The sequence below is a fragment of the Catharus ustulatus genome, chromosome 7 (assembly GCF_009819885.2).
Source record: "Catharus ustulatus isolate bCatUst1 chromosome 7, bCatUst1.pri.v2, whole genome shotgun sequence".
Classification (NCBI taxonomy): Eukaryota; Metazoa; Chordata; class Aves; order Passeriformes; family Turdidae; genus Catharus; species Catharus ustulatus.
The window spans coordinates 29409837-29423258 of record NC_046227.1 but is presented as its reverse complement, the minus strand read 5'-3'; the positions used below and the strand labels follow the sequence as shown (position 1 = coordinate 29423258).

Sequence of the window (13422 nt, the reverse complement as noted above, 5' to 3'; positions counted from 1 at the left end):
CTATCTGTTTCCTGCTCCCAGGAGATTCACTGAGCTAAAGCACTACAGCGATGAACTGCAGTCTGTCATATCACACCTTCTGCGAGTCAGAGCTGTAAGTATTTCCCATGTGTGTCGTGACAAATAGTATGATTTATTTATAAGGCAGTATTTCTTGTTTAGAAGTGCTATATGTGTTCTAGAATAAGGGCAGTTTTGCCTGAGGGAGTCTGTCTCCAGAGTGTGGAGCAGGAGACAGCAAGAGGTGAGGGCACTGACTTTGTACAGATTTGGGAGGGGGAAGGAGTTCCAGATATGAAGGGTGGGTTTGACAGTGCACATTGCTAATCTGCCCTGCCCTGTGACAGTCACGTATTGCAGGGGGGTGTTTTAGAGAGGATCGAGGTGTCTGCTTCTCTCTAGTCAGCAGACAAGTTGTTTTGCTGGATGTTTGATTTGGGAAGGGCCTCAAAACAGTTTTCTGGTCAGACACATAATACATTGTTTTCCTGGGCTTGTAGTATGAATCCATTACGCTTCCCAGGATGTGTTTTCTTTTTTGGGCTCGTTCATTGATCTGCAATGAATAATAGTATTTCTAATGATGACAACAATTATGTAATGCATGAAGATACTCTGTGGGTTGAGAGTGGAAGGTTGTTACTTTTTTAAAGGCACAGAAATTAAATAGGAGATTATAATTCCAATAACGAGAGCATGATACTTCTTTTTAGTATGGTCAACAGGGATTTAATTTTCAATGGACCTGTGCAGCAGAGAGCACGGTAATGGATTGCTCTGCTAAACTTAGGTTCTTGAGAGAATTAATCACTCTCAGGAGTGGTGTTCTACAGACAGTCCTGTTTTCTCAGGGTTGTGTGTGTGAGATCTGTTGGGCAATTTGTTTATGTTTCCTTTTTTACTACTGCTGTGACAGACATAATAATAACAATGGCAGCTCCTGCAGAACTTCACTCTCATTCTTTGGTACATCACGATTCCAAGGGCATTATCTGGATTACAACTCACACTTCAGAGTGTACATATGTCTTTTCTTCTGAGGTTTTGCCAGCATTGTAGTGCTGGCTGCAGCAGGTATTGGCACTCCAAACAGCTGAAATGACCTCTAGCTCAAGCAGTGAGTTCTGCAATGGATAGCTCATTTCCTTTTCCTCAGTTCACTCAGCTGGGTGGAAAAATCAAGTCACTTGTTAGAATTTTACTGAAAGTTTCCCTACGGTATTGATAGCAAGATGGATTTCTGACTTTAAACAAGTGTGTGCATAAATTTGGCATTATTTGGATAAAGAATGCCTTATATTTGGTTATCAAAAACTGAAGGGAACTTGATTATGGTCTCCACAGACATATCCTATCAATGAGCACTTCCAAAGACAGACTTGAAATGCTACTTTTCAACATAGCCTTGATTGTGGCTTCAGTCTTCCAGGGCTTAATACTTAATGGTTGTTTTTTGGTTTTTTTCCTTTCAGTAGTGGCTTATGTTAGATTTAGACCTAACCTAATCTTGTTTACCTGTGTGAGAACATTAGGGCTTTAGCTTGAAGTATGTATGTGGGTTTTCACAAAGCAGTTATGCGTAATGCTGATGACCAAAACCTGTCTCTAAAATGTTTTAGAGGGTAGCAGACCGGCTTTATGGTGTCTATAAAGTCCATGGCAACTATGGAAGAGTATTCAGGTAAGAGTTCATCCAGTTTTTAAATACATACGTAGTTACGGGGAGAGAGAAGGGAATTTCTTGATTGTGTTGTTACGCTTTTAAAAAGCATGTCTGAAACATTTAATTGTCTATCTAGAAAACTCTGTATTGCAGTGCTAATGAGATTTCTGTGCTGCATGCAGAGGTCTCTGGACCTGCTGAGCTCAGTCTCTAGTGGAAGACTACAGCTTTTTCTTTGTGTACCAGATCTTTGGTCCTTCTGCTGCTGTGCTGGCATTTTGTTTCTTCAGAAAGTAATTTACTATTCTTCATGCAGTTGTCTCTGAAAAACCTTCTGTGTTCTTTTAATGGATAAAAATCAACAATTGTATCTTTCCAATTTTAGTGGCTTTTAGAAGTGAATTTGCCAATAGTTTTTTTGATTTATATGAGGGAATTGCGTGCTCAAGTTTTCCATCTCACTGGAGAATTCAAGAATCTAAACTTCTGGTTAAGGGAAACCTCCTGCTTCTACACACTGTTCAAGTGCTAAATTTAATTCTCTGGGTTAATGGATTGCAGATGTCTTTCTCATTGGGGGTTTTAAAATGAAATTAGGTGTAGCTCTGTAATAACACAAAGACAAATATCAACATCAGCAGAGTAGAATGTTTATGAGAGTGAAGGACAGAATAGATGCATTACACATAAATTATGCGAAATATAATGAGAGCCTCTTTTTCCCTTGTAAAAAGAGCTGTGTGTGTAATTCTTGTAACTAAGAACTCTCAAGGTTTCTCAAAGCTAAGAACACAATTCAAGTGGCAGAGTATGTACTAGGATGTCCAGAACAAGTCTCTTGCTATCTTTTTTGTAGCTCTGTTTCTTTCTTTATCTAAATAATATCTCTAAGGTAAATAGGTAGTTGAGACAATTGCAAGTTGGATTTTTTTTATGAATAGAACTAAACAGGAGTCTAGTATTAAAACATAAAGCTACATACATCAAATAGTTTCAGGAGAAACTTCAGAAGTCAAATCCCACCCTTTGGTTTTTGGAATGATAGGCTATCTTCTATCCTGTAAATCTGGAAAGCTTAATATGTTCTTGGTGAGCCCAAAATGTATTTCAGAAAGTTCACCATTGTCGTTGTCCCTTGTCCCGTTTATATTAAGTGGTGGTTTGGTAGTTTGATTTTGTTTGTTTGATTTTGTTTTAAATTGAGTTTTGGCTATTTAAACAAGATTATACTTAAAACCCATTATGCTCAATATTTGTGATGATGAGTTTAGGGACAGTTGTTTTACAGAGTGCCATAAATGGCCTTCTCACATTGTCAGTGCTGTTCCTTAAAGCAAAAAAACAGTTTGACCACGTCTAACTTTGAGGCAGTTTCCATTCAGGTGTCACCTGGAAAGAAACTATATACAGGATGCAGCTTATTAACTTCCCTTACCCTTCATGTGTGATGTTGTTTCTCGTTTGTTTTTCCTACAGTGAGTGGAGTGCAATAGAGAAGGAGATGGGGGATGGGTTGCAGAGTGCTGGCCACCACATGGATGTGTAAGTACTGACTGAATATCTGATAGTTTGATGTAAGCCAGATGTGGAACTCTCCCTCTTTCCTCTCTTTTCCCTCAATCCCAAAGTACATATGAGTACCAAAAAAGTTGGGGGTGCATTGTTTTTAGGTATACAGTGTTTCTGTGCCTTGGATGCAGGCACAGTTTTAGCATCCATTTACTGTATTAAGTAGCTCAAAAAGCCTCAGGAGAACCAGAGGGGTTTCTTTTTTTATTATTATTTTGAAATCGTAGAAGTGTTTGGAATCCATCCAGTTTTTCTTTTAAGCTACTATGCCAGAAACTGGTGGAATACAACTTTAATGCACTACAGACCTGATGAGATCCATTTGGTTTTGATAGCAGCATTTTGTACCATGCAGTAGATGGCACACAGATTTGGGCTTAATTACAGGGAGTTAAGAAATTTAATTAATTGGCACCAAAACTCCAGTGGATTCTTGAAACAAACACTGACTGAATATAATAAAGAATCCTCTCTCTTTGCATCTTTAGAGCCATTTGGCAGAGTATGTGAAGCACAGCCTTCAAAATAAGAGTCTAGCACTTGGGAGTGCTCACAGAAGTGGTATTTTAAGCTCATGGCTTCTGCTTTTCAGGTAGCCACACAGAGCAAGTGAAACAGCATTTCTTACCACTCTGATTCCTCTCCTGTAATCCCACACAACAGATAAGTAACAACTCCAGCAAGAGATGGAAGGTGTTTGACACTTCATGTAATATTTTTACCAATAAAGTGTAATTCCTGTGGAAATAAAGTTCTCAGGTTTGGTTTATAGGGCAGACTTACAGATGTACTACTGCCTGATTGTTATTGGTGGTGGCAAGTTAACAGGTTAATTGTTACTGGCCTTGCCAAGTGGAAGGGTTTGCAGACCCATGCCCTCAGCTTCTTTAGAGTAATTCTGCTTTTATCAAATCTTTATGGATTGGACCAATTCTGAATAATTTATTTATGGTTCTGTGTTTTATCTAATGGGATGGTTTCCATACAAGAAAAGCTGTAATATTTTCAAGGCAGAGGGCTCTGGTGAGAATAAAGCAATGGAGAATGCATTCTGCTTTCAGAAGAAAAATAATTGAATAGGGGTGGAATACAATGTTAAGCACCTAGTGTGATAGGAGGAATGGAAGAGATTGTGAAAACTTGGTATGATACAATGGAGTTAAGAGTCACATGTAGGTTTTCAGAGGGTCAAATACACCACACCAAATGTCAAACACCTGGAAATGCATAACCAGTTAAAAGAAGCTTGTCTCACTTCTCAGTCAGGATGCTGAACCCTCTCACATGTCCATAATATTTAATATTGCTGTCTGTAACACAGGGCTAAAGATCCAGAGTAATGAGAGTGGGTAACTGCTGTTCTGGGTAATTTTACTCACTGTATGAAGTCTGAGGTAGCTTTCATTGTCTGTCATCTCCTCTGCTCTGGCACTCTTATATAACAGTAATCCCTTAGTGATTACAATCCAGCAAGAAGCAGCAGTTGTGAGGTTCAGGAACTCATTCAGTGACCCATGTGGTCTCCTAGCAGTAAAGTTCATATCTATGATCTCTTTAAAGTATAACTTACCAGTTCAGTTACCATTCCCATAACATCAGGCAGGAATTTATTACAACAAAAAGCTACTTCTAGAAGGTTGCCTTTGAAAAACTAATTTAATCATTCTCTATTAGCCATATGCTGTAGTCTTTACTAGATGTTTATTAAGTTTTTGAGTTGTTGTTGGTTAGTATGATCTATAACTGCTAAAAGTTTGGAGAAGACACCCCAAAGCTTCTCTGGGTGTGTGCTTTATTACAAGATGAGGCTTGCTAAAGAGACAGAGTATGCTGAGTAAGTTAGAGTAAATGGCTCTAACTAGCATTTAAAAGATGAAATAAAAAAATGCCAGACCTTTGACTTCTGTCCTTTATTCCATTAATGAGTGACCCTTTATCTCTGTATCAGCTAGACTGTCATTATATATTGAACCAGTCTAAACTAAAGCAAGGGTTGGCAGCTTACACAAAAAGTGAGACCATGGCAGGTACCTTTAGAGCTTACTGCAGTGTTTCTCCTTAACACTTTCTCTAGTTTGGGCAGTCAGAAATGTAACTTGTCTTATTACATTTTTCCCCCCTCAAATCAAACTTATTATGAAAACCTGTCAAGGTAAGGTAGGATTTTGTTTGTTGAGATTTTTGGTTGTTTGTTTTTGAGGTTCTTTTCTGAGAGTTGATCTGCCACAGATGAGCTCTAGCACTGCTCTAAACTTAGATCTTACTTGAAAATGAAATGTGGTCCATCTGCTGCCCTGAGAAATCTAACCACTGTACTAAAATTATTGCACTGCAGAACCTAAAATAGGGTAAGCCATTTATGACCTGTGTGGCTGCAGGATTTTTTCAGAACAAGTGTATTTTTTGACAGTTTTGACTTACTCCTTTCTTTGATTCATAATATGAATTCTTGTTTTTCCTGTTCTTTAATCCTTTCTACTTAAACTGGTCTGCTGTTGCTGGCCACTTCATATGTTATATTTATTCATCACCAAGAGTCTTGGTAGGCTTTTCCTGGATGTGCCATGTCTTTGATTTCACAGAGCATCAAAACAACTCATCATACTTGCAAACTTCCCAAATTCATATTACTGGTTCCCTTACAGCTTGAGACTCTGCCACTTCTTCCACAGAGCCAATTACTGGAGAGGCATAGAAGGAAAAAGATTTTGTAAAATCTTGAAAGCCAAGAGGTGCTATAATTAGCATTTGGGTCACATTGTACTGGTTGCTAGAGAAGAATGGACATATGCTCACTTCAGAGAGCCTGCAGATGTGTGAGAGATTGCCACATTGCTGAGAATCCAGACTGAGTTAGCAGAATAGATGAAGGTATTTGTGTGGGATCTCATTCATCCTGGTTATCTCCAGTGGCACGTGCCCTGAGTGCCAGCCTACAGAGCAATCTGATTTCTCTGGCTGTACCAAGTGAGATGTGCAGTTACCTCTTAGCTGTAAGCCTGTCCCTGCAAATTGTCCAGGACAGTCACCTAGGTTAGCAAGAACACACTAAATACTATCAAATAAGCAGTATCAACTTGAAAAATAAAGTGCTTTTTGCCATTTGCAGAAGACCTCAGTCTAAATACCAAAACACTTGCTTGAATGTGAGAGCTGCAGATTTGGTCCAAGTCCTTGTAGTTCAGGTTTCTCCCTAAAAGGGGGGTTAAACTTCCTGTTGCTGTGAATTACAGCAGATAAAGCTATAGATTTTGAAGAAGCTGAAGGGACTTAATGTTGTGGTGTTCAGGGCATCCCTGTGAGTTTTCTTGTATTCAGGCTGAATCACAAACCATGAAAGCTATCTCTGCTTCTCAGAAGGTGTGGTGTTCACATTTCTGGCCGTTAATGCTTTAGGCCTTGAAGGATTGCTTTTGCACAATGTTTTTTTTTTTTGTGTTGGTGCTGCCTATTGACTGTCCATTAAAGAAAAGGAATAAATAATTTTTTTTTCCTGTGAGAAAAGCTGTCTTATCTTCAGCAGGAGACTTATGATAGGGGTTTTGTACTTGTCAAAAGATTAATTGTAGTAACAACCAAAAAAGCAGGCCCACGGGAATGTTGACATTAGCTGATTCAGAGTTTAATTAAAAACAAAGCAAAAACCCTTTTTGTAAGTTTTCTTTGCTGTTTGTCACGGATGTTTCTGTCAAACTGGTGTTCTCCCTTGTTACTGGATGTGTATCCTTAAAGGTTAAATTAATCAGCAGATTTACCTTTAGCTGTGGCTGTTTTTCACTAGATATGCAGCTTCTATTGATGACATACTGGAAGAGGAGGAGCACTATGCAGATCAGCTGAAGGAATATCTCTTCTATGCAGAAGCACTGCGGTATGTACAGAAGTCTAGAGCTCAAAAGGAAGCTGTAATCCTTTTCTCTAATGTGATGTTGGTATTTAGTTTAGTCTGGTATCCTCTTGTATTTTCTGAGAAGGGGAAAGTCCAGTGTTGTGAAGTCTCCATTTTCTTGTTTCTTAATCTACTTACTTGCACTTGATTGCCACGTGAGTGGCAATACAAATTAGAACTGATTTGATCAGTAGAGAAAAGATAAATGTTTAAATCTATATATCTATATCTATATATCTAGTATATATATCTATATACTATGGAAGAAAATGCTGTTTATTCCTCTGCTTCCACTGTTTCCTCTGCTTTTGGTGTAATAGTGCCCCAAATGCTTTCAAATGAGATAGACCAAACAGAGCTGCTACAGCCATTAATAAATTCCAGGAACTTTCAAAGTGCCCAGTACAACTTTCATTTGCTGCACATTGTTGTGTATTTAAATACCAACATTTTGTTTTGTTTTACATTAATTTTTGTCAAACAGTCACCCCTAACAAGCATGGACACAAAGGCAAAATGCTTTAATGCTGTGCTTAAAGCTGTTGTGCTTTGCAAGGGTTGGCTCTGAATCTCTTGGAGAGGTCCAGCAGAGAATTGGGTTGGCGAGTGCGAGGGCTGCTGTGTGGGAACCTGGAGCACTGGCAGCCTCTCCTGGGACACAAATGTGCATCCAGCTGTGGAGTACGGATGTAGCATCATCAGCCCACACAGGACTGGGAGTTACTGCAGGTGGTCAGAGGAAACTCCTCTTTTCCAAATGAAAGGCACTGTATGAGTCTGGAGGCTGCTTCTTGTTTCATTGTTTAAGAAAGAAAATGTGATTAATTTTATGATTGATTGATAGATTGCTGCTGTGACAGGTACCATCTCCAGGTATCTTTTGTCAAAGCTGTGATATTTCTGTAATGTGTTTTGAATTAAACTGTTTTACAGTGGGGTCCTTAAGTAGGTGGTAGGGCTTGTGTTGCTGAGTGTATCTTGAAATGAGTCTAAAAAGAGAAACAGAATGCTGTTAAGAACTTTGTTTATACTTTGATCCAAACCTGCCTAACTACAGCATTTGCAGTTATTCAGTCTGTTGAATTTAGGCTAGATGAATAATTAGAGAATAATTAGTAATAAAAACATGATGCTATTTGTAAAGTGTAAATGGAGGGAAATGTAGCAAAACAAATTATTTTGTGACAGATCTTTCCTTACTTTTCAGGGCAGTTTGCAGGAAGCATGAACTAATGCAATATGATTTGGAAATGGCTGCACAGGACTTAACATCTAAGAAACAGCAGTGTGAGGAGCTGGCAACAGGAGTGAGTCTTTTTCCACTTTCTTCTCCAAGATGCCTCTTTCTGAATTTATTTTTTACTTGAGCCAAGTTACTTAGAATGATATTTAAATGGCACCAGCATGCTGGCTGCTGCTTTTGAGAAGTGGTATCATATGAGCTGGAGACATGTGAGGTTTAAAGTAACTTGGTGACATAAGCTGTTTGTGCCAAACTTCTTTTATTGAATACTGAGCAAGTAAAGGGTTGCAGTAAATATGACTGGAGCAGGATAACACTCCATCTATAGACAACTTTATCCTAAAGATGAAAATGTTGGGAGTTCTGAAAGACTTTCTTTGCCTTTTGAAAAGTGGGTGTTACTGATATGTTGTGTTACCCATTTTATATGGGAGATAACATTACCTAAAATATTATCTGAAAATGGTAACTGGCAGTTTTAGAATTTGTAATGATGCTCTTGGATTTATTGATATTCTTTATGGAATGTCTTCATAGCTTTTGTTTCTCTTAGTTTCTTTCCTATTTCACTAGGAAGGCTGCTCTGAAGGTTTACCCTTGTCAGCCTTAAAGTGTTTGAACATTAAATTACTTCCTCCTCACTTTTCTTAGTCTAACCTGAGTCACCAGAGCTACTTATCAATTAATATAATGGAAAATAAAGCAAAAAATCAGCGAAATAGTGAGCACAAATGCCAATAAAAGTCACCTAAAATCCTGTGGCTGAGCTCAGGACAAGCCAAACCTAGAGTATCATTATTTTTTGTAGACTGTGAGAACCTTCTCCCTGAAGGGAATGACCAGCAAGCTCTTTGGGCAAGAAACCCCTGAGCAGAGGGAAGCCAAGATAAAGGTTCTAGAAGAGCAGATACAGGAAGGAGAAGAGCAGCTGAAGTCTAAAAATCTGGAGGGCAGGTAAATGGACTTGACTGTTTCAAAGAAAACTCAGGGCTTGTCTTAACAAAAGTCCTTGACTGGATGCTCTTGAAGGTGTTTGCATTTTATAAGTGTTTTTAATATATTCTTGGTGTTTATGAGCTGTCTATAAAAGCTCCTGTCAGCTGCAAGTTGTGAAATAAAGTGCAGTACATGCAGTTAGCTTCTGGTCCGAGTGTATGGCTTATGTAAAACCTGATGACTTTCCCAGTTGCTGAGCCCACTCTAATAGCTGACTTGCATGCTTTTATGTTCCACTAGTAATATATTTGGCAGGTGGGCTTGGAGGTCTGCAGCTGAATAGGCTGAGAGTCAAAGGCTGATTTGCTTCAAATACAGTATTTAGGTTGGTTTATGTGTAAGGGTGCTGAGCCCATATTCTGCAACTTCTCATATAGGGAACACCTAAGTCCTGTTTGAAAGAGATTAGAAGGTCTGGGGAGTTGTGTTTGGGTAACTGCTTCTTGGTGCTCTAATGAAATTTTCTTCAGGTATTTAAAAATGAAAAATTGGAACTGATGTTCTTAAAGCAATATGATATTGTCAAAGCATGTCTGTCATATAACACAAGGGGCAAACGTGCTATCTCCTCATATGTTAGCATTAGAACTGGAAAGATAAGACTGGGTCATGAACAGTTCAAAACAACAAGACACTCAGTAAATGCAATATCTTAATAATTTTGGCAGATGTGTTGGAGATGTGCTTTTGTAGCTCTGGAAGCAATTTTCGAGTGAATGCTAGTCCAGCACAAATGAAAGTATGAATTACAGATACATGCCTCCATTTTAGTTAAGGAGACCTGACTACACATCAGCAAACCAACAAAATTAATTTCTGAAGTGAATTTGCATTGTAAATGTTTATTGTACTTCACTGTCTCACATCCTGACAAACAAGGGAGTTTTCATGCTGAAGAGGTGGAGATTCTGACTTGACAATTGAAAAAGAAACATGCAGTGTTGTGTGCTGAATGTTGGCATAAAGATAATTAGTTACCCCAACAGAATCTGAAGGGAAAAGTATATTCTGACTTATGCTGGTTCTGTGGCAGTGATGCTTCCTGGGAAAAAAACATCAAACCAAAAAAACATCCTAATGTATCCTATAAAACTCTAGGTTAAAAACCTTAAAAAGAAGGTGGAAAATTAGTTAGGGGTGCCAGTTGTAAAATGAGGACACTGAGGGATGCATAATACTTGCAGGACTTGATTTACTGACTGAAGGACTCTGTTGTACACAGTTCTCTGCTGAGTGTCCAGAACTGAGGATGGAACATGTAAAACACTTACTAACAGAAATCATTACTTTAAATTCCAGAGACTTTGTGAAAAGTGCCTGGGCTGACATAGAGCGGTTTAAAGAGCAGAAGAATCACGATTTGAAGGAGGCACTTATAAGCTATGCTGTAATGCAGATTAGCATGTGCAAAAAGGTAAGTGTGGCTTGGGAAAGGCTGGCTCAGTGTGTTTGTCCTGTCAGCAGGGGGGCAGATGCAGACTGTCAGTAACTGGGAACATGGCAGTCACAGAAGATTGGAAGTCATTACCATAAAACCTCCCACATACTCCATCCTACTTGAACTCAGTGACATGTTCATGTTGAGATACATATAGATATATATATATAAAATAGGCAGTGTGGTCCAATTTCAGTGTGGTCTCTTCCTTCTGTGAAGTTCTGTGGAACTTCTTTGTAGAGTCTTCTGTTGAGGAAAGTTGTGCATGAGGTTTGCAAATAGAGTATAATCCCACCTATTGATTATTAACTGTTCTTTTAAAAGGGAATTCAGGTTTGGACAAATGCAAAGGAATGCTTCAGCAAGATGTGACTGCCTGGAAATGAGTTCCTCCTCCAAGTGCCAGAGAATGGAAGCACAGTGTATAACACCAATGTTATATTGCTACATGACTTTCATACAAATCATGAAATAAATGTAATTGTTAATAAAGGATGAAAAGGACATGTTGTTAAATGTTTAGCCCTGACTGCCACTTCTGTGGCATGTTTTATATGTGGTAGCAAATAATGCAGGGGTAAAAGAGTTACTGAAAACTACAGCTCTGTATTGGGACAAAGGTATTGGGAAAATTATCCCAGAAAGTATGAACTAAACTGTTCAGAGACTTGTGAAGCACCATGCTCTGTAATGTGTAGATCACTTCCAGATGCCCTTCTTTCCAACCCTTGCTGTTAAGAATTTTTAATGCTCAAGGGTGATTTGGTTTTATAAAGGGGCACATAGTTGTGTTCTCAAGGTCTACACCATAAGAGAACAAAAAATGAAATATTGTAATGCCTAGAGTTCATATTTAAATACCTTTGCATGTCCATAGAGAAATATGTTTTTCCAGAGTTCAGGTTAAGCAGTCTCAAACTCCTGAGATGTTTGAAACTCTCTACAGTAGAGGTGTTGTACAGTGGTTTGATAACTATTCTGCATTTACTGGTTCCCACTTCAGTTTTGATACGGGCATTGATTTCTTATTAAACTTCTTCCTGTAAGTAAAGGAGACTGGTGATCCAGCTGAGCAGAAAAACCAAAGTCAAAGCTGGTAAGAAGCAGATGCAACTTCTCTCTGGTTATTTGGAACCTGTTTACACTTGGTGTGATTCTGGCCTGTGGCACCTGTAACTGAAGTGGTTTGGTTCTTAAACAAATAGTTCTTAATGAAGGTGCTGAAATAATAAACCTGGTGCAGCTTCTGTCATACTTCAGAGCAGTGATGTGCAGAACCCACAATGAACCAAGGTGTCTGTTTGGCCCTTGTAATGATGTTTCAGTGTGTGTGAGTGTATGTGTACGTGTGTATGTATATACACACCTGTAAAACATGATTTGCAGTTACAGGATTTGCATTAAATGTTTCCAATTATTAAAATCTCTTACCACTGTCTAATATTGGGCTTTGTCTACATCCTTACTGGAAGTTCCTGAAGTCTTGTGGAATTTGTCAGACTTGTTTGCTAGTCCTGAAGGAAGCTTTGCAATAATCTGTTGAAAAGTGTATTTAATTATTTTGGATTATAACACTATTCAGATTTTTTTTTTTAAGAGATACTCCAGCTTGAATGTTCTTTTGATAAAACTATCTAAATGTACTTACTGGTATGTCCCATGTTACTTTTGTCTCTTCAACCTTTCTTTTCTATAAAACTGTTGTAAAGAATGCATAGGTCTGGTGCACACTACAGCTTAAAACTCTGAAGTAAAGTGCTGGTACTCTGATAACCTGTATTGGCTTTTTCAAAGCATTTGACAGTGACATGCCTGGCTGAGAGATGATGATGGGCACAGAGGTCTCTTCCTTTAACATCTACAAGGAGAAACTTTGTTCCATTCAGAGGTTGCAGTATCCGGTTCCGATACAGGCCGAAGGACTCTCACATTCCAAACCAGGAAGTTGCACACTTGATGTATTCAGTCAACCTTCTAAAAGAGTGGTGCCTTAACACAATACCATGAGGCGCTCAGAGTAGGTATTTTTCATGCACTTTGATTTTTGGTAGATCTTTCTGGTGCCTCCTTCCACGTGTCACCTGCTGTACAGCTCATTAAATGTACTAGTATGCCTTTTTCTTCCTTGCTAGTTGTACTAAAATTTAAGAAGGGAACAAAACAGTTCTTGTAAGTTTTGTGCCAAATAAGATAAATAAAATTGCTCTTTGATATTTTTGTTATGTTGGTTTATTTTTTTGTCAAAAAACTCTCTTTCCTGTTCTGAAAACTGCTGCTTGATTTCTTGAAAGTGGTTCTTGTCCATCTTGACTCTCAAGTGATCTCCAAATTGGAGTTTAAAATTTGGTGAATTGTGCACAGCTTCCCCTTTAGGCAGGAACATTGTACTAAGGCCAAAATTAGATGCTTGCTACAATTCAGCTGCCTGAATTTCATTTATGTCTCCTTCTAGTTAAGTGAAGATGCTTCTGGAAAGATTTTGCATTATTTGACAGAAATTATGTGAAAGGCAAATCAAGGGTAATTCACAATAATTTTATTTCTTTTACTTCTGTCTTTCCAGGAAAGTATTGCAAGTGGTTTGTGTAGTTTGGGATCATAGCAAACTGTGAAGGTTTCTCCTC

The 13422-nt window shown here is 38.4% G+C and overlaps 1 protein-coding gene across 2 annotated transcripts in view; it reads left to right on the top strand.

Moving 5' to 3' along the window:
• Positions 1 to 13011, top strand: part of SNX4 (sorting nexin 4) — a 32532-nt gene extending 19521 nt beyond the window's left edge. For both annotated transcript variants that reach the window (XM_033064940.1, XM_033064939.1), the window contains exons 7-14: positions 22 to 94; positions 1620 to 1681; positions 3140 to 3205; positions 7014 to 7103; positions 8329 to 8428; positions 9173 to 9318; positions 10660 to 10774; positions 11123 to 13011. In XM_033064940.1, coding sequence (XP_032920831.1) covers positions 22 to 94; positions 1620 to 1681; positions 3140 to 3205; positions 7014 to 7103; positions 8329 to 8428; positions 9173 to 9318; positions 10660 to 10774; positions 11123 to 11170 — 700 coding nt within the window. In that variant the 3' untranslated portion in view covers positions 11171 to 13011. The remainder of the gene's footprint in view (positions 1 to 21; positions 95 to 1619; positions 1682 to 3139; positions 3206 to 7013; positions 7104 to 8328; positions 8429 to 9172; positions 9319 to 10659; positions 10775 to 11122) is intronic.
• Positions 13012 to 13422: the final 411 nt, after the last annotated feature.